Genomic DNA, 26590 nt, shown 5'->3' with positions numbered 1-26590 from the left:
ACCCATCTCCAGGTGTAAATAGGCACCTATTTGTAACTCTTTTAAGTGGAGAATAGAGTATTAGTCTTCAGGATATAATCTGCAGTTGTTTCTAGAATAATCAGGTCCATATTTTGTGTCACTGATTTCAAACATCAACTCCTTGCTTCCCTTCACCTTGAAAAAGTGAATTCCTTCAGTGTTCAGATCCTTTGGTACTATAATATGAACAGATCTGCACCCCTGTGCCAGTCTTCATATCCCTTCCTCCCTCCTATTGCAGTCTTCCCCACTTGTGTTTGTCAGGCAGCTGTTAATCAGATCAGTAATACTGAGTTACCGAGCTAAGAAGACTACTGTAGTAGATACGGGCTGAGATAAAAACCCAGATGGTTTATTGTGAGTTAAAGCAGAGAAGCCTTTGATGTAGTTGAACTCATGCTCTGCATTTGATTTGGGTGTCTTTGCACTGAGCTTCCTAGTGTGTGTCTGTAATACTTACCTGGTCTTTTATGTTATCTGTAGCACCCTGTTAGCTAGGATGGCAGGAAGCTGTCTACACAGAGGTTCTTTTCCTCCTAGGAAACTTCTGATAGTAACAACAGTGACTCCCAAGCTTGTTGGGAGCTCTCAGCTCTTACACGATCATGAATAGGAGAATGTGTTTTCCCCGTCTGTTCTATGTCATGTGCTGCCATCATATACATACATGAAGCTTCAGCAAATTACATTTTACTAAAAATATCTGGCAATCCTAACATATGCAGCAAAAGTGTATGTCAGAAAGACAATGTTAAGGTATCAGTTCCAATATAAGAATGTTTATAATTTTGTTAGTATAAAGCAAACTGCCTGTTGGCTGGAAACAAGTTGTTTTTAAAGCATTTTATAGATGTCTTAGGATTAGGCAAAAAAATTAATCGATTAGAAGTTGATCAATTAGTTGCAAAATTAAAGTCAGTTGGAAAAATTGTGCAAGGCTAATATGCTTATTCTTTGGATGTTGTTTTCCTATGGTACAAAGACCATTAAATTGCCCAAAACATGTATATACCCATTGATGCTGTAATAACTTCCAGTGAAACAGTTGTGATGGAATTGCCTTTGGCTCTGTATAGTACTGACCCTGGAGTAGTTCAAAAAGATGGCTGTGTATTTGATCACTGTTGTCTGGTGGCATAGAGAAATGAGGGGTGGGGGAATGCAATTCAGTGTTTTAGAGGTGTATTAAAATAGAAGTATTAAGGTATTTTATGTTAACCTGTTTGCACATTAGTATTGGAAGAATTGTCTCAAATAATTGGGTAAACATTGTTTTACTTCTTACATTATTTTCAAGACCTTTAAATGCATTGAGTAGGAGTCTGCACTTCTATTTTGATATTTCACCAAAGTTTGGTTTTATGAATGCAGTATATAATTTTCAACAGCATTACAGTTTAGCAGGTGTATCTTGGTAAATCACTTGCAGCTATTTCAGTGGTAAGTTTACAAGCCTGTGCTTTCTCAGGAGATACTTCTAACTTTCAAGCTGGAATACTGCTACTTTCAGCTATTTTTCTTTGGCCTGGCTTTGACTTATACAAATGCTAATGACAGGGCCTTTGAGTCTGTGTGGATAGATAATTTCACAAAGGTACACACATTTTTTAATGAACTGGCTGAAATGCTGCTTATATATTGGTGACTTGTTACATTATCAGATCAATGTCTTCTAAATATTATTTCAGCTCAAAATAAGAAAAACTTGCAATACCTGTGTATAGAAGAAAACTAAAAGTCAGCTTAAGTTTTACCTTCCTTGTCTTTGCAGGCATCAGAAGGTGTCACCTTCATCGGACCTGACACCCATGCTATTCAGGCTATGGGAGACAAGATTGAAAGCAAATTGTTAGCCAAGAATGCAAAGGTCAACACCATCCCTGGCTTTGATGGAGTAGTCAAGGTGAGAAATCATTTAATTACTGTCTCCGGGTTGTCCTAACAGTGTGTAAATCTAAGTATACCTATTGAAGGTCTGATGTAGAATGTAGTTACAATTTCAACTTTTTCAAGTAATTAATGGGCTACAGACTTTTACTAGCAAGAGAGCTTTGGAGAAGAAAGTAAAATTTTTTATTATAAAAATGTATTAAGGACTGCTTCTACAGAGTCTCTAAAAATAGTTTGCTTGAAATTTAACACAAAGGAAGGTAAATATGTTAAATATCTGCTGTGGATTTGACTGGACATATCTTTATATTGCTCAGGTTTCTTGTTGGCTGAAGTCTTGACAGCCCTAAGTTAACAGTCAGGTTTGTCACACTGTATGGAGTCTCTATTTTATGGTCTGTGTTGATGTAGGTTTCCAAGTGTTGCAAAACTTGGGGTGAGTGGGGGGTGGCTGGCTCTTTGAATCTACAGCTAGTGTTCTTCCCAGGGTTTTGGAAGGAATGATTACTGATTTTTCTAAATAGTTTGGCTGTTTCTTTGTATTTTTGTAAGGTGAAATAAAGTATATTTTGGTTTTTCTTCTGCTGTAGTGATTAAGTATTTGTCTCTTTAAAGTGTTCCTGTGTCTTAGTGTCTTGTCTGTGTTAATGTAGGTAAATTTTTCCTTGAAAGTCTTTGTTGTATATACTTAAAAATTTGGTATATTATAAAATGTTGACCTCCTGGGTTGGGTTTTTTTGTGCTTGATGTCAATTTCGATTTTTTTGTCAAAGAAAGTTTGAGTAGGACTTAAGAGTTGCACAAAAAAGTAAAAACTTTGTTCCAATATTTCAAAGCGGCTGAAGGGAAAGCTTTTCAGGTTTTAGTTATGACTCCTGATACCGACCTCTAAGCATAGGTATTTTTATTTATAATTTTTATTGTATAATTTACATGATGGAATAGGAAATGTCAAGGTAATTGGGAACAACTGAATGTATTGATTGAACACAGACCATTTTAAGGGGCAGCATATATCAGGGCAATGTTTTTCAGCATTGTGTCAGCTAAGTTGGATTTTAAACTCTGTTAGGAGGAAAAAAAACCCAACTAAATGGGAAAGGTGAATGAAGTGCCAAGGGGTTAAGCCTCCACAAAATTCTGTTTTGATGAGGATGCCTTGAGAACCTGGCTAGTAAAATCATGAAATAGCGAAGGTGAAAGTGCACAAGAGAATTTTTCAGTACTCCTGACAGAAATTGCTGGCAGTGGGATATGCTGCAACAGGTAAAAGTGCAAGGAATTGTTCCTCTTCTAGAGGGGTCCATGTGACTTCTGGGCTGGCATATGCTGAGGTCTGGCAGAAATAAGCTGAAGGAAGCATTCCTTCAAGTTTTTGTTGCATGCTTTAGAAGTGCTTGTGGATGTGGTCCTCTAGCACTTGCAAGATATAACAGCAGCCAAGCTGTTGTGTGTAAGGTCCTCTGCTCTATCTGAGATCCTGAATATTCTAGAAATTCTGAAAATACCTTTCAGAAAAATATCTACCTTGGAGAACTTTGAATTAATCATTTAAACTTCACAAGACTATTTCTAATGCATAATCAAATCCTCAAAATTGCTTGTTTTATCTCAAGTTAAAACTTATGGAAGGGTCACTATTCTGTTAATAGTGACAGACAAACCTGGCAAAGTGAGCTGGTGGGTTATGGACAGGTAGCCATATAATAAGTGAAACTGAGCTACTTAGCTGTATGCATTTGTTTTGAAGACCTTTACTTGCTTTGCTTTTTGGCAATTATCAGAGTTCCTGACACAAAATGAAGGAATAAGTGGTCCTGGTTGTCACCAGCTGTATGCAGCAACAGTCTTTACACCAAATGAACTGGAATGTAGTAGTGAGTGAGTGAGCATCTCCAGTTCTTAGCTACTGAAAGGAACTGTGCAGTAGTTGTTTAATCTTGAAGTGTTGCTATCATCAGTTCTATGGAAGAAGAGTTTTGATGAAAAAGAGTGGGATTAAAAAAAAAAGGCAACAACAAAAAAAATAACCCCCCAACAAAACCAACAAACCCTGCAGTGTAACCACTAATGAAGAAAAAGGAGAGTTGCAGGTGTTGCAGACATTGCCAGTGTTGTAGCTTCTGTCAGGAAGGGGAGATGAAAATTTCAGGTTAATCAGTGTTTTGGTTACTACTTTTTAGGAAATAAAACATCTGATAATTGACATTCACATCCTTGCAATGGATCTAAATATGTGCCTGTGTTTGTTCTCTGATCTCCTTCCTGTGATAATGTGTTTGTGCTCAGATGAATACCCGAGTGATTAGGTCATAGAGGACATCTGACCTTTGGTTAGAGCTTGATGTACTATTTTGCAAATTCAGACTAAGTTTAGAAAGGCGAAGTTCTGTGATAGCAGGTACAGTCAGAAGAGCTGCAGAGGGTTTCTGCCATTCTGTGAGACACCTGTTTTGGTCAGAGTTATGAAGCTTTCAGAATCTTTGAGGGCTCTTTCTTGAGACATAAAAACTCTAAAGGTCCTGGAAAGGAGTTAATTGCCTACTTGATGCTTGAGCTGATTAAAAGTGGTTTCATCTTTATAATGGAGACTCATAAAGCTGGAAGAAAACTGCATTCATACCTCTGACAATGCTAGAAGTTAAGAAAGATCAGTTGCATATGTGGTTGAATAGTTAAAGTGAATGCAGAGTAACAACTTCCGTTGCTTCATAATTCATTACAGAATTTAGCTGGAAATCGAAGAGTTGTCTTTATCAAGCACTTCATAAATGGTGCTGCAGATAAACAAGTCCTTCATGAATAATTTTTTATTTATGCTGCTTAGCACTTCATATATGGTAGACACTGGAGATGCTAGACACTGGAGATGCTAAGCTTTTGTAATAACTTCGTGGAGAAATTGCATGAAGAAATATTCCCAGTGAGTGGAAACAAAATAATAAATTTAAGAGAAGGAAGCCTCTCAACAGAGTACCTAAGGACCTGGAAGGATTGAAGAGGGTGGGGATGCTTGGCATAGGAGACACAACTAACTGTTCTGATATAGGCAAATACTGTAGAATAGAAACTGAGGATGTGGAGTGAGAGTGGGGAGGGTAGGTTGACAATAAGTAATTTTCTTCTGAATCCTGGTTCAGTTTCTCAGTTGGCTGGGGCAAGGGCTATTCAGTCTGATGCTGTCAGCTAGAGGGCCAAAAGCATTCAAAGGTAGTTAATTTCAAAGTCTGTAAGTACAATTATTTTCCTAAAACCTGATTGGGAGAGGCAGTAAATACTGGGGTTTTAATAGGCTTAATTAAAAGAATTAATATTAATCCACATGCGCAGTGGCTCTATCTGTGAATATGTATTGTCTCTAAGTGAGTGAAGAGGAATAAGTGGCATGAACAAGGTAGAGGATAAGTAATGAATATAAGGAGATGTTATGATGAAAAACTGGCAAAGGAAAGGCAAGGGGATAAAGATTTTTCTATTGTTTCACCATATACAGCTGGTTTGGTTTTATGGCTGGAAGAACAACATATTTGGATGTAGACCCAGAAAACTTAGGTCTCTGTGTGTCCACTTGGTATCACTGATGTCAGTAGAAACATTGAAGGTTTCCACCAAGGCTATGAATTTACTGTATTTAAATTTCAGGTATCTGTTTCAGCTATATTCTTCTGTTTGTGCTATTGACCTTGGTATTAAAGGATGAATGTATTTATGGAGAAATTGTTGGAGACTGGACATGGGCTGGACATGACAACAGTTTCAGCCGTGAAAAGTGTTACGTAGTTGTTAATTAATACAATATTTTACAGCTCGAAGAGTCTCTTCAACAACTTTATCTTGGCATTCCTTTACATCAAAATAGTTTTGCTTTTTTGTCTCCACCTGCTGGTACGTGGCAGGGAGGCATGTAAATGAAATTAGGAGGTTGGAAATTTTTAAGCCAAATGGTTATTTTATGGATTTTTAGTTAAATGAAACCAGTAATTTGTAAAAAAATGTGACACTTTTATAACTCCTATGATTTTTATAAACTTGTACTGTTAGTTCAACACTTTTATTTGGTGCCAAAGTTATGTATTTCTTGACAATCTCCAGTTTATTTTGGGGAAATGGTAGTGTGGCTAATGTGTTTTTAACTGAAATGGCAGTAAGTCACTGAGGATATTTGCTTTAAAAAAAAAAGTAATTCAAAATTCCCTTAGTACCAGTGTGCTTGTGTATTTTGCACATATGGACTTGCGTGTTATTCAGTGTCATAGCATTTATTTTTTTCCCCCTGATGGTAAATGTGTATCTATAATAAGTAATTTTAGATTTGTAGCACAAAAAACCCCTGTCTTAAATTTGAGTATTCAAACTGCTGCACTATTTATGTAATCTGTAAATGAAATGCATGATAGTAAAACATACTTTCTAATGGAAGATAAAGACTTATCAGAGGTTTTGATGTGTCAGTTCATTAGTTTTTTTTTAGTTTTTTCTTTAAATCACAGCATAATGTTGCTTTATATTTCAGAAATGTTCTCTGAAGGCTCAAGGATTTGAATATGCATGACTTTTTCTTTGTTAATCTTAGAGTTTGGGTTTTAATATAGTAGAACTGTAAACGAAAAAAGTGTTCAGTAGTGTAAATTAATAACTCTGCTGGGCAGATGACTTCAGTCTGTTCAAGGCAGAACTGAGACAATGAGTGCTGTTGGTACGATGCTGCTTATTACTTAGAATCACAGAATCATAGAATTGGCTGGGTTGGAAGGGACCTCAGAGATCATCAAGTCCAACCCCTGATCCACTACTGCTGCAGTTACCAGACCATGGCACTGAGTGCCACATCCAGTCTCTTTTTAAATATCTCCAGGGACGGAGAATCCACTACTTCCCTGGGCAGCCCATTCCACTGTCTGATCACCCTCTCGGTAAAGAAATTCTTTCTAATATCCAACCTAAACTTCCCCCAGCACAACTTAAGACCGTGCCCTCTTGTCTTGCTGAGAGTTGCCTGGGAAAAGAGACCAACCCCCCCTGGCTACCCCCTCCTTTCAGGGAGTTGTAGAGAGCGTACTTAGAGTTGTTGTATGCAAGTATAAAAATCCAGTGTCAGTGCAAAGTCTCCCTGTAATGACTTGCAGCTTGTCTTCCTGCGGACTGCAATGTGTCAGCCACTTGTTTGCAGGTAACTTAAGTGCAAAAAAAAAAAAAAAAAAAAAAAAAATCACCCTGTTTGCTTCCCCCCCTCTTAATTCTATTTTGCAAATATATGAGTGAATTTGCAAGAGAAAAGAAATGTAAAAGTTTCCTTCTCGGCTATAATCGTGGCTCTTCATCAGTCATCACTCTTCCTGCATTTTGTTCAAGAGGCTCTAATTGTCTGCATTTGGCAGGTTTAACACTTCCTGACAGAGAGGCTATTAAGGGGAAGTATTCTCGCATAACTGTCACAGGCAGGAACAAAGAACCTTCAAACTCAATGTGTGGAAACCACTAACATTCTTAAATGACCCTTTTCATGCATTTTATCCCTTTAAGCTAAAATTTGGAGAGTGCAGGGTCATGGAAAGCAGCAAGGTGTAATAAAACAGTAAACCCTGATTTTTTTTTTAATTTTTTTTTCCTCCCCCACCCCCTTTTTTTTTCCTTGGGTGGGGGTTTGGTGGATTTATCTCTTGACTTAAAAACAATTGTTATTTGGAAAAAATCTCATTAACAGATGTGACTGGAGTAAAAAGACTTAAAACTGATGTTGCTTTCAGGACTGCTTTGAACTTAACAAGCACCGATTTGTGGAGCAGACTAGCTAATGAAAGGAAATTAAATTTTCTGACAACTTCCCCTGCCAGCCCCCTTATTCTTCATGGGGCTGTTACTAGGTACTGAGGACTTTTAAAGAGGATTTTGTTTTATTATCGGACATAAATGAACCAGGTATGAACATTTCTTACGATTTTTTTTTTTAAAAGTTCTGACCTGGGTGCTTTTAAAACGGATTGTCTTGAAAGCTTTAAAAATATCAGGTTTCATTTTAATGTTCATAAGTCAGCCCCCATAAGTTTCAGATGCACTTAGCAGCTGGTGGTTTCTAGACATTACTGCCTTCCATACAAATGTTTTATTGCACGTGATGGAATAGTATAAATATTAGCAAATTTGGATGGAATTTTCGAACTTAACCCACGCCACTGTAATTTAACCCTTTTTCTTTCACATAGTGTATAATGGAAATATCTTGTTATCAGTAGAAGAAACCAGAATTAAGAGATTTATTCACGAATTAATAAGCAATTCAAGCATTTTGTGTTTTATTCCCTGGGCTTTCTAGTGCTTTTTTTAATTTTTTTTTTTTAATTTATTTTTTATTTTACTAGGCTGTAGTGGTATGAATCAGCTGAAGCAATGGGTAGGATCAACAAAAGAATTTTTCTAATTGTCATCCACTAACTAGTAATGTGCAGACTCTTAAATGGAAACAATTATATGAATCCTCTTATTTCAGATACAGTTTAAAATGGTGCATTTAAAGTTCTTTCTTTAGAACGAGGAACTCACTAAAAGAAAATGTTTGTCTTCTTCGCTCGACAAAAAAAGTCTTTCAAGAAGTTCTGAAAGTTTTCTGAACCTGAGTCACTCCCAAACAATAGGGAATCAACTCCCCCTACTGACAACAGCCAGGAAAACACAAGAAGGACCTGTGAGGACAGAAATAAGCTGGCAGTGAACAAACTTTAACGATCTGATTTATGGTCCATTATTGATTGTAAACTTCTAAATTCTAGCATTAAATTCCTACAACTGCAGAAAATAATTTCGGGATCCTGGTTGTGTTTCCTGTCAGCTGATTCCTCATTGCTTTGAGTTTCTCGGTATACTAATGATGAGGTAGAATTTACATTCCACTTATGGTATTAATTTTACATTCCTTTGGCTGAAAAGGGTCAGAAGGTTGTAAAATCAAACATTAAATGAATCAGAGGAGACAGTAGTGCAATATATGAGTGCCCTCAGGACACAGTGCAATGGCTGATGGGATTAACGTTGGGTCTCATTTCCTGCTTTTACAGGATGCAGATGAAGCTGTCAGAATTGCAAGGGAAATTGGTAAGTTCTTAAATTAGCTATGGTGGGATTTGTGTGCCCCTCAGCAGACGCAGTTGACTAAATTGAATGTGTAATAAGTAATCCCTATAGAACAAATAATGTTTTAATAGTTTTTAACTTCCCTGTTGCCTGTAAGACGGAGAGAATCTAGGCATTAACGCCCTGTCTCTTAAATCATCACATTTTAGCTTTACAAACTGGACTTCACAGAGCAAGTGCAGCCATGATTTGTGGAATGCATGTAATTTGCAGTAATGAGTAGCTCTCTAAATGAGTTATTTCAAAGTATACCTGCAATTGGACATGATAGAAGTTAGGCATGGCTCGTTTCTCCTTACATAGAGGTTGACACCGGTAATGTTATAATCCTCATTCTTTGTCACTCTTTGGACCGCAGTTAGCTTGAATATCATCCAGACCACCAGCCTTTCTTCTGTGCTTTCTGGAATAAAGTCATTACTCAGCTTCTGAAAATCTCACAGAATGATGAAAAGAGCAACCAGCAAACTGTCTGGGACTCATTTTGATGAAGGTTAAGTGTAATGTGTTTAATGAGTTTTGGCTTTTATTTACTAAAGCTTAGTATTAGGGAAAATATTTAACCATATGCTTGAAGTTACACATGATCTTAAAAGCTTTCTAGAAGAAGGATTGAATGCAGTAAGATTTTTCTTGGGTTTTTTTCTTTATTTTAAGTGCTAGTTGGCATGTGAAGCTATTTAGGTTTATCACAGCTACATAATTCAAAGGATGTATCTTCATTTGAAGCTTTTATTCACTGGTCTGGTTGCAGATACATCTCAGCTGTGTCAGAAGCTGTGGCTATGCCAAATGGAAATTGGGACTTGCACTGCTACAGATGTCTTTTTGTCAATGTAACACCTTTCCACTTCTGGCAAGTGGAAGTTGTTGGGGTTCTTACTCTGCACTGGTTTACTGCCCTGAAACCCCTCAGGATGGGCTTGGCTGGCTTTTAGGCTGGCACAGTTGAAGTTGGTGTTTCTGGGGATCATCCTTTGTTCTTGTTGTGAAATCAGGTGATTACAGATCACTGTCATGGGAGCAGAAACAAAAGGAAGAGATTAGCTACCAAACTGGAACATTTTTGGGGAGAACTGTAAATAAAATTGGTTTTAGTCCTTAACTGTAATAGTATGTATTTTTTTTAAATTCAGTTTCATTTCAATAGGTTTTCTTGCTCTTGTGTTTCAAAGATTTCCTGGAAGTATTTTTAAAGCAGTTTTGATTAATTCATTGGCTTCCTAGATGCCCTTTAATGTGCATTTATGCTTAATTTTCTTCTGGTGTTCTGTTGGCTGATTCCTGTCTTGGTAGCACTTTGGAAGCTATTACATCAAGGCTACATTAAATGACTAAATACTGAAGTCAGTTACAGTCAGATAGGTAGGGCTTTATCTAGATGGCAATTTCTTAAACTGTTTTGATACAAAAAAAGTTGATAATATGATGCCCTGGAGTTAAAGAAAAATATCTTTTCTACTTTTTTTCTCCAGCTATGTTTTGACCAGTTGATCAGTTTGGTTAAGCCATCTAATCGTGATCACTAACCAGAATAAAAACCTCAGTCTTGCAAATACATTTTAAGTAATAACTAAAAAAAATAATTTGTGGATTAGCTCTTAAAACTCTAAAACATTGTGTAATATTGTCTTGCTCTCTGTGTTTTTTCTGTTTTTACTCTCGTGTTATGGCTGAAAAATCCAGTAGTAGTGGAGCATGGCACCTGTACCTGTTTCAGTGACTTAGTTAAGGGTACAAATTTTGTTAGTGAGGGAGTAAAGCCCATCTTAGGCCCCTCATTTGAGATGTGCTCTCCCAAGCTGTGAAGAGGGAATGTGACAGAGATAATAAGATAAATCAGGAGTTAGAAGTAGTTCAGGCACAAATTGCTGTAATAGCTCCTTTCTGTAGTTTCTCTTCTGTCTTCAAGGTGTTCTTCTCTTGTGATCCTTTCTCTAGTGTTCAATCACTCTTTTCCCATGCAAGTTTTAAATCTGTATGTTGTAAATTAAAAGCCAATGGCTTCTTGATTTCTGAATCATGGGTGAAAAAATTTTACTTTTAAATTTGAAAAATAATTAACTATGAAATGCTGGCAGTTAAACTAAATGAGTTTGTACAAAACTGAAGAGGTGAGAAACACTTTTTCATCAGGTTTCATTTGACAAAGCTATAATTAGTGCTTGCTTTTCAATAACGGACATTGAAAAGAATCTGGTGTTGCCACATTGAGTACTTCACAAGTTGATATTGCACAATGTATTCTGTTGTCTACTACCTGCATCTTTATAAAAATGATAGTTCCCACTCTTTACCACTGTTGTTTTAATATTAACAGCTGTGGGACACCAGAAGTTTACTTCTTTTACCATTCAGATTCTCAGAGTTGTAACCATCCTGAAAAAAACCAAAGGATAATATTACCTATTTAACAGGAAAAGTTTGCCAGATGAACTTCAGATTTTGTCAGCTTTTTACCTTCCTGCCTAAGATCTTTTTAGACTAATCCTTCAGATGTGACAAAAGAACCTAAGTCTATCAAAAAAGTATAGTTTTTATTCTTACCTACAGTGTTGATTTAGTGTAAATTGTCTAATTTAAGGGAAAGGTGAAAGCTGTACTCCTTAAAAGTATGCCTGCTTTGTGAGACTCTGTTACTTTTATTGTGGGTTCTTACAAATGTTACTGGAAATTGTTTGCATGCTTCTCCCTTTCCACAACTAATTCAACTACTCCATGTGGCTATACTTGAGCAATGTTTATTGCTGCTGAATAGTACAAAAGTGGTCCTGAATGATGAGTAATGCATCCTGATCTACCCAATAGATATTCAAAACTTAGATTCTACAAAGCCTTCCTTGTCAAGAGCACACTTCAGTCTTTGGTACTGGCCAAAAAAACAGCTGTTTAGCTTAGTTTGGTGTCCCAGTGTAAAGGTGTATTTGAGCAAAAGTTCAAGTCCCCTTATTTTCAGAGGACTGGCTAATAGTCACCCCAACTTGTAAAGATCTGCTGGAATTTTTTTTTCTTCCTAAGCTAAAGAGCTGAGTGTATCTTCAAAACAGCCCTTACTCTGATATAGATTTCTTTAAACTATGTTGTGTCTCTCTGGAACCTTTAACCAACTTCTGTACCAGCATGGTTAAAATTGTCATCAGTACATATATTTGGGTGGAAGCAAAATGGTCTACACTTGGTGAGTGATACCAGTAGCCCATACATCCTGTTTGATAGTTTAATCATGTGAGCTGTGATCTATGAACTTCCATATTCTATAGCATATAAAGACTCACCAAGACTCACCGTTCAAATGCCTATTTTGCTGCTGAAAGGAAAGAACAGTAAATTGGAACTAGACTGCTTACAGAGTTAAAATCAGCAAGCCATTCAGGAGACTGATAATGTTAGACTGAAATTGTGAGCACAATTGATTTTTTTCAAGTATGTGAAACACTGAATAAGATAGATTAGATGGTGGGAAGTGCCATAGTGAATTTGCCACAGTAAGGCTTAAAGTAATGCTTACTTCAGACTTGCAGCCTTTTGAGTTGGAGAGTCTTCAGCTGGTAATAGTGTTGCCTGAGGTGGAAGTTCACTAGTGTTACCTGGTTAAATCTCATTTCTTGCATATAATCATAGAAGATGTGGTTTTTATTGATTTCAAGATAGCCAGTGATTTGTCTGGGAGCCTGGCAGTTGCTGAGGATCTGGAAAAGCAGCTACAGCCTACATAAATTGCACTTGTTTAGACACATGCTGCATTTCAATTGAAATTCACTGTTTGCTGCATGCAGTCTAGTGTTAGTCCTTTTATGTCTGGGCTTGTAGAGGCCCAGAAAGTATTTAGTGTAGTTCTGGATCAAACACCGTCAGTTTGATCACCAGGGGTATGTTGATAAGATAATACTTATTCCATACCCCTCTTGTGGGCAGCCTCAGATGTTTCATAGGAGGATGTATGAGGTGCTCTAGCAAGCTTTTTTGTATGGCTCTTTCATCTTACCATACCAGTACTCTGTACTCTAAAATATAGCCTTTTGGTCATCCCTGCCTAGAGGAACTTGGTTGTGCTCTACATATGTTTATCTGTTACCTTTCTGCATCGTTGAACTGTGCTCTGAATGCTCTGTAGCATGGGCTTCCACAGTAATTACTTTATGTTGAAAACTGTTCTACTGATTTTTGCTATTACTTTGTTAATGTTCTCTTGTACTGTTGCTGCTTTCCTACCTTCCAGTCAACATCACTGTTTCTTATGCTTGTATCGTGCTTCCTCTTTGTGTCCCCTTCCATCTTCTTAAGTGAAAGGCTTTCCAGATCTTGCTGGTTTTAATGATCTTCTCCTGAGCCTCTGTTCAGTCAAATGACTTTGGGGAGGAAGTGGACATACTGTATCACTGTCACTTGGCAGAGCAAGAGTACTCCTACATTCCATAAAGAAATGTAAACTTCACACATATGATGGCAAACTTAAAAAATTCTATTGGCAACCATATTCAAATGTCCCTTTCTGTCCCCAGATCAAAGCCTTTTATAGAATGTATCTTCAATTTACAAGGACAGGTGGATTCTTGCCAGACAGTATCAGCTGGTCTGATGTTTGGCTTAATGTTAAAATTTTCAGTAAAGGCTTAAAAGAATTTTCTGCTGTCCTAGATATGTCAAAAACTTTCTAATTGGAGCCTTAATTTTCAAGTTTCTTTAGGTTCATATAGGAAAAAGGTGAAGTTCACTGTTATGAAAAAGAAATTGTTTTAGGAAGTTGCTTTGAATTAAAATACAGTATTACAAGATAGTGATAGATAAATCTGCTTTTAAACTGCATGGTCTGTTACTGTAGGTTTCTAGCTTTTAGAAAACTAGGGTCCTGTCTCATACCCATTTTGGGGTATCTTATTCAGAGAGTTAAATACTACCAACTATGCACAACACTGTCATATGTATGCTGCTGATTTTTTCTTAATTGTCAGTTTGGGGGACATCCTTTTAATTGTAAAGTAATTTGGGTTTTGTGGTACTATTTTGTAATATCTGATCAGCACAGTTATTTTGAGGTATTCTGTTATTTAAAATATACTGCATCAGATCTGTTGATAATGTACAGATATGCTTACTGAATCTTTTGACTAACAAGAGATGAAGATCTGCTTATTTTTGCTAGTAATGTTTTTATCACAGCTATAACTTATTTCAGCAGTAAGAAAAGAATTTTGTCCCTCGAGAAATATGAACTTCAAAAGGTCAAATGCCTTTATTCATAAATCACTTTGTTACTTGGGAATAATTCATTCAGTGCTTTTTTTAGTATAAATGAAATGGAGAAGACAACCTTTCTTTGCTTCAGAAATTTCTGCACTGACAGTTAAGTCTCAAGAAAAATCTCTCCTCTCTCTCTCTCTCTCCCTCTCCAAACGAAGTGTTTTAATAAACGAAGTTATTGTCTTCTGGCATTATTGGACATGTGGTCAGTTGTCATGTTCCTCTGACCAATTGAACAAAGTTTGAACTTCTGTCTAATTGTTCCCTGCTGTTAGGCTACCCTGTCATGATCAAGGCCTCAGCAGGTGGTGGTGGGAAAGGCATGAGAATCGCTTGGGATGATGAAGAGACCAGGTGAGATGCTGTCCAAAACCTTGCCTTGATGAATGCTGCGGTTACTAAAGTCCCATTAAGTCTCTGTGAGCTGACAGTTGAGCAGATACAAAATGTTAAACAGAGAAATTGGATATTATTTGCTTTTCTCCCTTTCATATAGTGAGTGGTATACCTTGGGAGTTGGTATATGTCTATTTAAAATAGATTTTTGCATAAACCTTATAAAACACAGTTGATTAATTTCAGCAAAATCCCAACACTTACAACTGCCTTTAGCTCAGGGATAGACTCTAAGTGTTGGCTGTGAATGGCATTTTGCTGTGTGCCTTTCAGAACACTGATTGTGTGGTAGGTAGAATACTTACTGGCCCTTATTCGCAAACCTTGTGTGCCCTTAGTTCTGTAAAAGTAGATGATGTTTCCAGAATATACACTAATAAGTTGCATACTTGGATGTTTAAAATACTTGTCTCAGCAAACTATTGTGCTTTGCCTGTTTGAAATGATGCTTGCTTAAACACATACACGTTTTTGTCTCTTAATGGTTGTCTGAATCCTGAACACTTCAAGATGCATTGTTACTGCCTTTAAGTTTTACAATCCATTCTCTGCTGATACTCTGGCAGTGAGGAGCTTGGTCCCATGTGCCACTGATGTTACAGAAAAAAGTGTTTTAGGCTTTTTGTTACAAGTCTGCAAAAAACCTATTTGATCCAAAATCAGATAACCTTTCTAATATTTTCCTTTCCAAATAGAAAGAGCAGCACATACTCTAGAATCAACTCAAAGTGCAGCTCAAATTGTCATTAATGTAATTTAGTCACCTATTTGTCATATGTTTGAGTTAAATTTTTGTTTGTCAAAAACTAAAAACTGGAAAAAAGTAATGAATGGCTAGCAGTTAAATGTTTGATTTAAAGAAAATATGAGGCAATGGGGTTTTGTGCTTTCCTATCTTTCGCCCATTTATATTAAAATCTAAATAGGAAAATAAGGTTTTGTGCATTAGAATGAAGATCTAGAATAAAGTGATTTCTTACAAGGATGCTTTGTTCCAGCTGCTTTAGAATCGAAAATTACTGCCTTGATCTTGTTCAGGCAGCAATTGTGTATGCTGGACTTGAAAGGAAGCCATTCATTTCTTGTTGTGCTCAGAAAGGAGCAAAGGAACTTGATTAAAGTAACTTTAAAAATAGAAAACTGGATCTAAAATCATGATTAATAATTTGTTTTGGAGGAAAGTTGTGGTTATTGTTTAGAAAGTCACCTGATGGAGGTGGCTATAGATGTTTTTTGTACATTTGCTTAAAAAAATCAATGTAGGAGATTTTTTTAACCCAGTATTATATTGCGTTAATAGTTTGAGATGCTTACCTTGCTTTTGGAAAGCCTTTGAAATGCCATTTGTCTCTGTATTTGCCTGTGATGTTATCTTTTTTGTAAGTTATGCAAGCCTTGTTTTTACAGTGCAATTTCATAGAGTAATAGCTAAAATTGGTAAGAAAAATAACACCTAGTCTGAGTCAGACTGACACTACTTGCTGATACTTTATCAAGGAGAAGTGCTTATTTTAGCATTCACAGGTAAGCAGCAAGGGAGGTAAAATTAAGTCTGCACATTACTTACTCCTTTTGTGAAAACAAAAGTCCTTTTGACTGGAGGTGGAAACACATTTACTTTGCATATATAGATGAAATAGAGCATTTGAATTTCTCTTCTAGTCTGTCTTGAAGAAACATCTATGAGACTGTAAAAGATTTGCTGTAAATGTCCATTATTTGTGTTGTGTAACTAAGATTGTGCCTTTTTCATGTCTGAAGAAAAATATTCAATTAAGTGTTTTGAATGTGATTGAACTTCTTACTGACTAAACAATGTATCTGATAGTTTTAATAACATGATGTCAACAACTTTTCATGAGAATTGTCATGCTTTATCCAAATCTGTGTAATAAACAATTTTTCAGCTATTGGCGGACTTAAGAAGCCAGTATCTGAATGGCCTTTGTATTTCAGAGTTGACAGGTGCAGGATGAATGTGAAGAACTATTGATAATATTTTGGTTTGTAAACTTACTTTGGCTTTGGCATGTAGGACTAATTCCCTATTTGGAAAAAAATAAATAACCCTATATAGACTAATTTTGTGTGAAACTTGTTTGAATTTATAGGATAGTTGAAAATTTTATCAACTGGCTATACATCGTATTGAAACAAAGCTTGCATGTAGTGTGTGGTGTGTCATGGAAATAGCCATTGAAAATTGAAAAGACTATAGAAATTACTTAACTGTTACAGAATTATTCACTGTGGTACTTTAGTGGTGCTTCATTCTTCACTTTTCAGATACCCCTTTCCTTCAGTTCTGTCAGTATTATGATATTTTTCCAGCTATAGCTAGGATTTCTAACTTTGAGCTACTATTTCTAATTAGAAATAGCTCTGAGTGCCTGTGGATGTCTGCTGTGTTGACCCCTGCCTCTTTATCTGAAGTAGTGTTGCTGCTGAACTTTTTCAGATATGAATCCCTCCTAATTCACTTTTCTTTTTTTTTTTTTAAATTTTGGTTGTGTTGTAGTATGGAGTTTTGTGTACAGTTCAAGCCATTAATCCACATTTGAAATTAAAGTGACTCTATCTTCACTCTAATGTTATATAGTCCTTACTCAGTTGTCTTATTTGGATAAATTGAATATAGGATGCCCTTTCTTCACATAATAGATACTCACTTGAAATTATATTGAAAATGAAGTGCAGATCACAGAAGAACAGTTTAGGTTTGTAGGTTCTTTACAGCCTGAGAAAGTTCTGTTGCTGTGTGCATCTGGAAGTACTTCTGTCATAGTGTAGCTGATTCTTCACATACAAAACTAGAGCTGGGATAGTGTCTGCTTCCATTCTGGAGAACTTGATCTGAAAGGGTTTTCTAAAGCCAGCTGACGTGAAGCTCATAGTTAAGTAGAGCAAAAATGTGACTATGATAGGTATCTCAGTATTTAGAAATTTTCTGTAGGATTCCTTCTTGGAGAAATTGAAGTCTTTCTTGCTTTCAGTATGCTTATAACAATTGTACCTCTAACTAAGTCTTTAGGACAACATGGCTTTGAGTGACTTGCTGTCACCTGTGAAAAGGAATGAATCTGAAAGCTGTATCTTCTCCAAAGAACAGATTGAAATTTTTTTGCAGAGATTGTGAGGGACCATTGCACACAAAGATATTTACTGGCTTGTAGGCTTGGTATCCAAGGTCATCTCACAGGAACTTCTGTCCCTCATTTTACACACCATGGATTTATTGATGAAAATTAATTTCTCCACTTACTATTTTCAGCTGCAAACGTGATAAGCCCTAAGCTGGAAATATGTACTTGAATTTTCTTTTTCCATTTTGAGAAACTTGGAGCTTTGTGCTCATTCCACCATCTCCTTACCCCACTGGTCAATTGTCTCAACTTCTGTAACCTCCTAGATACAGAAATCTTACCTGCTTGGTGAGCATCTGTCTCAAAAGTTGTCCCTAAGACAGCTTCCAGCAACAGGTATTTAGAGAGATGAAATATTTTGTTTTTTAACTTATGATAGCAGGAAAATAGAAATTATTCTGTTTCTTAACTTCTTTCTTGATTTTTATGCTAATTTTGCAAACTTAAGTCAAACATCTGCTTTCAGATTCCAAGAACCCTTTGATAATTTCTCTTTTGTGGCTCTGTGGAATAATATGTAAGAAACAATTGTGAATATTCCATCTCCTGAGGCAAAGGGAATCTGAAATGTGCAGTATGAGAGGGAAGTGAGCTAAATTCTTTACTATAGGCCTATACACTGAGTTTTATCATAGAATTTTAGAATGGTTTGGGTTGGAAAGGACCTTAAAGCTCATATGGTTCCAACTCTCCTGCCATGGGCTGGGACACCTTCCACTAGGCCAGATTGTTCCAAGCCCCATCCAACCTGGCCCTGAACACTGCTGGAGAGGGGGCAGCCACAACTTCCCTGGGCAATGTGTTCCAGTGTCATTATTTTACCTTCCCAAAGTAGTCCATTTGGCCTGCAGAGTTGGAAGCCTATGGAAGCCTTTGTCTGTCCTGCACAGGTATGGGCTGTTGAAATGTTCAGATTAGGGAGGGGAGGAATCAATCAGATGGATGGGTAAGAACAGCATTTCCTAAAAACTGTTTTGCTTTTTGTAAAAACACATTTCCATGCCAGCTACATTTGTAAACCTGTAAAATGCTATGTATAGATCATTTTAGCTTTAATTTGAGTCAAACTGAAGCAATGAACTTGGGCTTTGTGTGTAAAATCAAGCAACATTTGAGTATGTATTATTTACTTACTCTACCAGTCATGGTTTTAGAGGGATTCTACTGCACGTAATGGTTATCAAACATCTGTTTTTAACTAGATGGCCTTTTTAATTCTGGTCTTGACAAGAAAAGAGTTTTCTTTTACTATTTCCTGATATTGGAGACTGAAATATTACATAATGACTGCAGGTTTTTTATTAGTGCCTGGCTGCCTCCAAAGAAAGTGGTTGTTTTAATTAAAACAGCAATGCTGATTTTGGAGCTTCTGGCAGAAAGTTGGCATGAGGTATCTCTCTTCATACAACCGCAAGAAAACAGAAGCTTGTGGCAAGATTAATAAATGCTTTTGTACAACTCATACTTAAATGTGAATAAGTGTACTTTTGGGAGACAGAGGAATCTTTAAAGACATCCTGTTCTTTTCCTTGTAGAATCCTTCATGTTTGAAGGCATCTAGGGACATCAACTCATCTGGCTTCATCCTCAAAATAGGATTGTTGTCCCAAAATAAGGTCTCTCATCTGGTATGCAGTAGGCTGATCCCCACTCAGCATTGAGATATTTGCAATAAATACAAGTTTTGTGTAGAACAGTAGAACAGTCAGGTGGTGCTCCAGAAATCTAGCTCCCCTTCCCAAAACATGGCCTACTTAAAGTAATTTTACATGTTTCTTTATTTAATCTCTATCTTCTACCACTTCTCACCACACGACTGCTTAACTAGTTCTTCACTTCCATTAAAATGACAGTGCTTAAAAATTTTACCACACCTGCTCAGAGAGTAGAGTGCTCTGGCAGGGGGGGTTGGACTAGATGATCTTTCGAGGTCCCTTCCAACCCCTAGGATTCTGTGATTCTGTGATTCTGTGATTCTGTGATATGCTAAAATAGTAAATCCAATTGGTCAGTGTTTTTTACCTGGTGCTTAAGGCTAAAACCAAGATGAGTAAATTAAGTTTTGGGGAGTACTCCAATCGCTTTCATCCTTCTCGCAGGTCTGTTTCTCAAGGATGGGTTGTTGACTATGAGGGATTTGTTTTTCTCCAATTCTTGCTGTCTTTGTGTTATATTATATATATAGCTATATATATATAGCTATTATATATAAAGCTATATTATATATATAGCTTTGTTTTTATTCTATATCTTTTCTCTTATGTGAATTTTTTCCCCCCTTCTCCCCCCAAAAAAAAAAAATTAGTTAATAACTGACATCACAATCAGCACTGACTTTTAAGCTGGTTGTTTAAAGTTCTTTCTAGTTGGGTCTTGCATTGGGGTTCTACAGCCTGCCCTGTTTCTCAGTTCTTTCTAGTAATTTTTTTTCCTTCTAGTAGGGCACTCCCCAATTAATTTTATGGCCATTATCTCACCTTTCTGCTGTGCACTGCAATAAAGAACTTGGCTCCATTGCCTTAGTAAACTACTCTTTAAGTACCAGAAGGCAGCAATTAGATGTTAGCTAAAACCTTGTTGACTTTCAGGTTCAACAAGCCTGGTTGACTGCTGGTTCTGATGTGCTCTGAAAGTCTTTCTTGAGTGTATCAACATCTTTGTACTAGGAGTGTCCAAAACTGGATGCAGGATTTCAAATGCAGCCTGTCAAGTGTTGAGTAAAGGGGAATAATTGCTGCTGTTGGTGGTGTTGCAGTTGGTACAGCCACTATTCTACTATTCAGGGTGCACTGCTCGCTTGCACCACAGCCTGGTACCCAGAAGTACCTCCAGGACATCTTAAGCCTGTCAGTTCCACAGCCTGTGTTGATGAAGAGGGGGTGAGACAGTGCTAGGTGTGGGGCTCTGCACTTGTTCTTATAGGAACTCATGTTTGTAAGCTAATTCCTCCAGACTGTTTAGATCTCTGGACTGCAGCCTTACCACTGAGTATATTAATGACCCTCTTCTAGCATGGTCCGCAGACTGGTGGTGGTGCATTCCAGATGAAGAGGTTAAACTGTTTCCAGAAGAATAGATTTCTGGGGAGATTCCCTTTTATTGGATTCCAGGTAGCAGATGAGCTGTTAACTTTGAGCCCAATGATCTAGCCAGTTTTTCAACTATCTTGTTGTGCACCTATATTGGCTGTAACTACCTTGGAAACAGTGGTGCTGTGGGAGACCATTAAGGCTTTAAGTTGAGGAAGGTACCTACTGTTCTGGAATTCACAGGTATAATCATAAAAGGTGTGTAGATTGGTCAAGCATGATAAAATTGGTAAATTCAGTCTGTTCTTAGTCACTTTCTCATGTGCCTAGAAATAGCTTCCAGGAGACTTTGCTTGATGACTCTTCCCCAGAATTAAAGTGAAGGTGGCCAGCTTGTAGTTCTGATTCCTTCATGCTTTTCTCAAAGTTGTGTGCATTGTTTATTTTCCTCCAGTCATCAGAGCTGTCTGCTGACTTCCTAAAGCTTTTCAAAGATGACAGAACAGTCTCACAGTAACCTTGCTGAGCATCCCATTTGGTCTTACTGACCTTTGTGTTTGATTTTTCAAGAGGTCCTTGATTCCATCCTCTTTTGCTACTAGTAATTCCTCTTCTTCAGCCCATCTGATGTCAGTGTCAAGAAGTTGTCACCAATATCCAGCAGAAACATCCCAATGTACCTGTGGTGATCTCTCTTGTGGTGTTCCTGTTCCAGCAGGTGTAGGACATATTAGTTTCCTGTTATAAAGAAACAAACACACACAAACCAACAGACAAGCCCTCCCAACCCACTAAGAAATAACTCCTCCCCCCAACAACCTGCAGTCCCAAAACAAAACCCACAAAAATACTCAAAGTCTTGGACACTTTGAGTTGCTTAAAGAGGGATGTGTTCACTTTGTCAACTTGAGAAGACAACCTTTAAACAAATTTAACTGCCCTGTAACTCTTATCATCTTTCTTGATCCAGACCTTCCAGCTTTTCCCCTTCATGCCTTTTCCATTATGTTTGATTAGCCCTTTTGTAATATTGGCTAGCCATTAATTGCAGCACAACAGTTGTGTGACCTGTCCCACCATGTCAGATATATGCTAAGGATGCTGTTCTGTGTCTGCATGCAGCCTTCAGCTCCTGTCTGTTTCCTTGGTCACATGCCTTTATGTACAGCTGCTTGAGGAGGACCACTTGATATAAAAAAAAATTATTTATTCTTATTTTTAAACTTTTTTCCCTGCTTGATGTCTCCAGGCCTTGACCAATGTGTAGCTCTCACCTACCTTGTCTCTGAGGAGAGGCAATGGTTTTCCCTGCCTGCCTCAGGTATGGGCCATGGTGGCCTTGCAGCCCTCCTGCTCCAAGCCCAGTCTGGATCAAGGCATCTGATGTGTGATGTGCACTCCTGCAGCTGGACTGTGGAGTCACCATGTGTCATTGTTAGCAGTGCTACAGCTTACTGGCTCTGTGGCAGTGTGTCTCAGGTGGCTGAACTGGGGCTTGAATTGTCCTCTCAGCAGGCAGCTGTGGACCCCTTTCATCATGAGCTAATCTATCCATCTGTGAGTTGAGAAGCAGCTAGCAGAAGTTGATGGAAGCAACTAAAAGCAGTAAATCTGTATTTAGGGAAAAAAAAATCCCAACAAACCAGCGAAACCTGCCACTAAATGTTATGAGAACCTAAGAAAAAAACATGATTTCAACAGGAAGTTATGCCTGAATAAATGATTAACGTGCAAGCAAAATGCCAACCCTCTCCCCTGATGTCAAAACTATGTTTGTCACCTGCTCCTTTTGAGAAACTAGGAAAAATATCAAAACCCTCTTAGCTGCTGCTGTTTGCTGAGCTGGGCTGGTGTAGCTCTAGCATGGGGTGCCCAGTAGTGCCAAATGGATGCTCTGTTGTCTTCCTCATTCCCTGTCTCTCTGCCTAGTGCAGGTGGCTGGCACTGGATGACTGTGTAGATGGTCACGTTAGTAGGCATTAGTGTGAGGACCTGCACAGAGCCCCTGTTTGGGAATCCTCTAGCTAGAGTGCTTTTTATTTTGAGTCATAGTGTAGAAGTATGATCGTGCTTTTCATGTGTCTTGTCAGATGTTAGGGCTTCATTAGGCTGCAGACAGCACATTGCTTCTATGGTAAATGGTGCCTGGGCTCGGATTGCTTGGCTTCCCCTGTGCTTCCCTCCTGGGCTTAGCCTGGTCAGGAAAGTTTTGGACTTGGTTGCCTGTATTCATGCAGTTGTGATGTGTGGGGATCATCTTCCTTGCAGTGGAGCTCTGTAAGGCTGCTGCTTGGTGAAAGGATAGCATTCCAAATGCCTATGCTTTTCTAACTAAACAGCTTTATATAAAGTTTGGATATTAATAAAGAGACTTGGCCCTATCTCCATTTGGTTAGTATGATCTCTTTAAAGAACTTGAGCTGTGTTTATGGTAATTTTTATCACTGAACAAATGCAACTGCACAGGTTTGTAAGCTGCAAACAAGGCTGGAATACCTGAGATAGTAATTCCTGTTGTTGGGGTTTTTTTTTTTGTTTTTTTTTTTTTCCCAAATTACAGTTTGAAAAGGATTAAGCATGTATGGATTAAATAATTAGGCACCTGACATTTTTTAATAAGTATTGCAGTTTAGATTTCTAATTAGCACATGCTTCAGTGAAGGAAAAATAGTCAGTTGTGGATAAAACTGTTTGATAGAATGCTTACAAAAGGAAACAGAGCTTTTGATACAGGAATTAATATAGCTCTAAATCGGTCTCAGTAAGCTGAAACATTGTACAGCTCTTTGTTGCTTCACTTTGTGGTTTTTTGTACAGATCAATTATTGCACAGAATAACAAATGTTGATGTCCCTTTTTATCTTTATTGAGTAACTCAGTGTATTCGAGTTAAACATTAATTTAGGAAAGATCGTACACTGAGCACAGTCTTTCAAAATTATAATGTATATTGCTCCACAATCTTGAAAAATGGTGAGATACCTTTAAATATGCACACCTTTATACTATAAATTTACCTACCTCACAGTTCTAGTGTCTGGGTTTTGTTTGCAGACTTGAACTATGTTCAAGAGACGGAAACTTGGACACAACTGTGCCACAGTTGTTATTTAGGGCACAAATATCAGGGCTGCTGCAGTCCTGTGGCAATTTACCCCAAACCTTCCCTGTGTAGCAGTATAAATTGGGCTGCTAAGCCTGTAGAAAACTTCTGTGGAGCCATCAGGTCCCTGCACCATGGTGCATTTCACCCTGAGAAAGCTGTGCATTAACATGTTTGTCAGCAGTTGTGTCCCCCCCAGGTGTAGCCTTTCTGCTGTGAAAAATAAAGTCAATAAATATTGTATATTACACTGTTTATTTGTTTGAGTAATTATATAGTGGAAGGTGTCCCTGTCCATGCAGGGGGATTGGAACGACGTGATCTTTAAGGTTCCTTCCAATCCAAAGCATCCTATTATTCTATATGTACAAAAGAAAATGGAGGGAAGCATCCAGAATGCACAGTACAACAGTTTAATGCAAGATAAAACTTATAATGCTGCTGGTATGCTGTAAAGTGAAGTACTGCATCTTCAGGTTGGGTATTTCGTGCAAGGTCTGCAACACTCTATCTGTAGTTCTTTCATCTAATTAACATGCAACTAATCTCTGCTATTCTTGAGTACTAAGAGGGCTGTGGACCTTAAATAATGGTGTGCTCCACCTTTGCTTCTGTATAACAAGTATTTTGTAATTAATGGATTTAAAAATGCGATTATTTTATTACTTTTACGGAAGGAAATTCTAACAAAGAAAATTATTATAAATAATTTTTGCAAATACCCAGACTTTTTAAACATTCTGTGCTTTGAGAATGTAAGTTTTTTTGTTGTTGGTTGTTTTTGTTTTTTTTTTTTTTATTTGTAAGAAAAGAAAATGAAAAGGGATGCTCATTAAAGAATTGGTGCAAATGATAAAGTTGGGTTCTGGATGTGTATGTTGATGGATGAAAACTGCCAAATAACTGGAATGAACTAGTGTTCTTTCTTACATATTTAGGAACCTAACTTTTAAAAATACAAATTGTTAATTTTGTTTTCATTATTTAAGGGAAGGCTTTAGGTTTTCATCTCAAGAAGCTGCTTCAAGTTTTGGTGATGATCGCTTACTGATAGAAAAGTTCATTGATAACCCTCGTCACATAGAAATCCAGGTTGGTATTATTTATTCATTATTTAGTAAGATTTGAATTCCTAAACTAATCAAAGTAGAAAATATTTCAAACATTCAGCTAAAAAAGGCTGAGAGTCTTGTGTTTTCCTGTGTCTTGGGCTGTTGCTGAAACTGCATGGCTATCATGCACAATACAGCCTTCCTGTTTTTATTCTGTAGCTTTTCTTAAGCAGGAAAACAATGAACTCTGCTCAGTTTGTTGGTAGGGAGAAGGGTTGTAGGCATTTGTCCTGAGGGCTAGAGCCTGAACTCTGGATCCTGATTTTAGTGCTTGAGCACCGCAGAGGATGTAGGAGTTCAAGCACTACCATGCTTCACTTTTTCCTTTCCATCTCTAGGTCTTTTTGTCAGTATTTTGGATTCTGTTCCAAAATATCTAATGCTCACTGTGAAACCAGGAGGATTTGTGTCCCATTTTGAGCAGTTTGTGGTTCAGAATTGGTTGCGTTCTCCTTGTGGTCTGGATTGGGGCCACTTGTATGTTTGATTGCATCCAGTGTTGAGCTGGATGCGCTAATACAAAATAAGACTTCTTTGTTTCCAACACTCCAATAAAAATTACAACTTTAATATTTGTGCCTCGTGTTCAACTGAGTTTATCAATATCTTTGAAATAATCTTGCCTGACAAATTTATATGGAGTAAGTCAGTTTTCTCAGTAGAAATTTCATTTACTTCTGTCCAAAATATAAACTCATTCCAAGCTGTGGCGTGTTTTCTTTTCCATTGAAATATTTCAGCAGTAGCACAATAACTGAATCAACCAACAACAATAAATCTGATAGTGCAGAATGATTTGTAAAAGATAAATATTTAATATTTTTTACTTTGCCAAGTACATGCCCACTCAAACCTGATACTTCCTACATTTTTATTTATTTTAGATCTCCATATAAAACTTGTCTGTACACAGGCTAACTTATTGCATATGTGAAATGTAGAAACAGTCTAAGGGAAGATAAATATGACATTTAAGAGGCATTTGGACCTGGTCTTTAAGGAGATGGTTTAGTAGTTGAATATGGTGTTAGTCAAAGGTTGGACTAGATAATCATTGAGGTCTCTTCCAACCTAAATATCATGTGATTCTGTAAAAACAAAATTAAAATGCCAACCTGTTCTCTTTTGAAGGGTCATGGAAAGTTATACAGTGAATATCGAGTTTCAGCGTTAGGTTACAAAAGTGGTCAGGTTGCTAGAGCATCTTCTTAAATTCTTTTGCCATGGCTGATAATTTTTGGCTACTTATGCTTTAATTTCTTCCTTTTTTTAATGTATGCAAATCATTCCATCTTACTTGTCTGTTTCTTTTGATGCTCACAGATTTGGGAGCTTCAGCAGTTTCTACTATTTGATGGCTAAAGTTACTATGAAATTAATTCCTCCATACTTTCATGCATTTGGGGTACATTTTACGTTGTTTTGATTCCTTTAGGTTAAAAAAACAACTTAAATTAATACTTTCTTAAAGTTGAACAATTTCACCTAGATTAAACAAAACCAACTTTACCGTTAATAAGTTGTAGT

General features: G+C 37.2%; 1 protein-coding gene across 1 annotated transcript in view; it reads left to right on the top strand.

Moving 5' to 3' along the window:
* Positions 1–26590, top strand: part of PCCA (propionyl-CoA carboxylase subunit alpha) — a 276373-nt gene that overhangs the window by 70221 nt on the left and 179562 nt on the right. Inside the window, exons 7-10 of the mRNA XM_030446329.1 lie at positions 1793–1924; positions 8964–9000; positions 14556–14634; positions 24941–25043. Coding sequence (XP_030302189.1) covers positions 1793–1924; positions 8964–9000; positions 14556–14634; positions 24941–25043 — 351 coding nt within the window. The remainder of the gene's footprint in view (positions 1–1792; positions 1925–8963; positions 9001–14555; positions 14635–24940; positions 25044–26590) is intronic.

Source organism: Calypte anna, chromosome 1 (assembly GCF_003957555.1).
Source record: "Calypte anna isolate BGI_N300 chromosome 1, bCalAnn1_v1.p, whole genome shotgun sequence".
NCBI classification, from domain to species: Eukaryota; Metazoa; Chordata; class Aves; order Apodiformes; family Trochilidae; genus Calypte; species Calypte anna.
The sequence above is the reverse complement of the archived record's forward strand: the minus strand, read 5'-3'. Positions and strand labels throughout refer to the sequence as shown.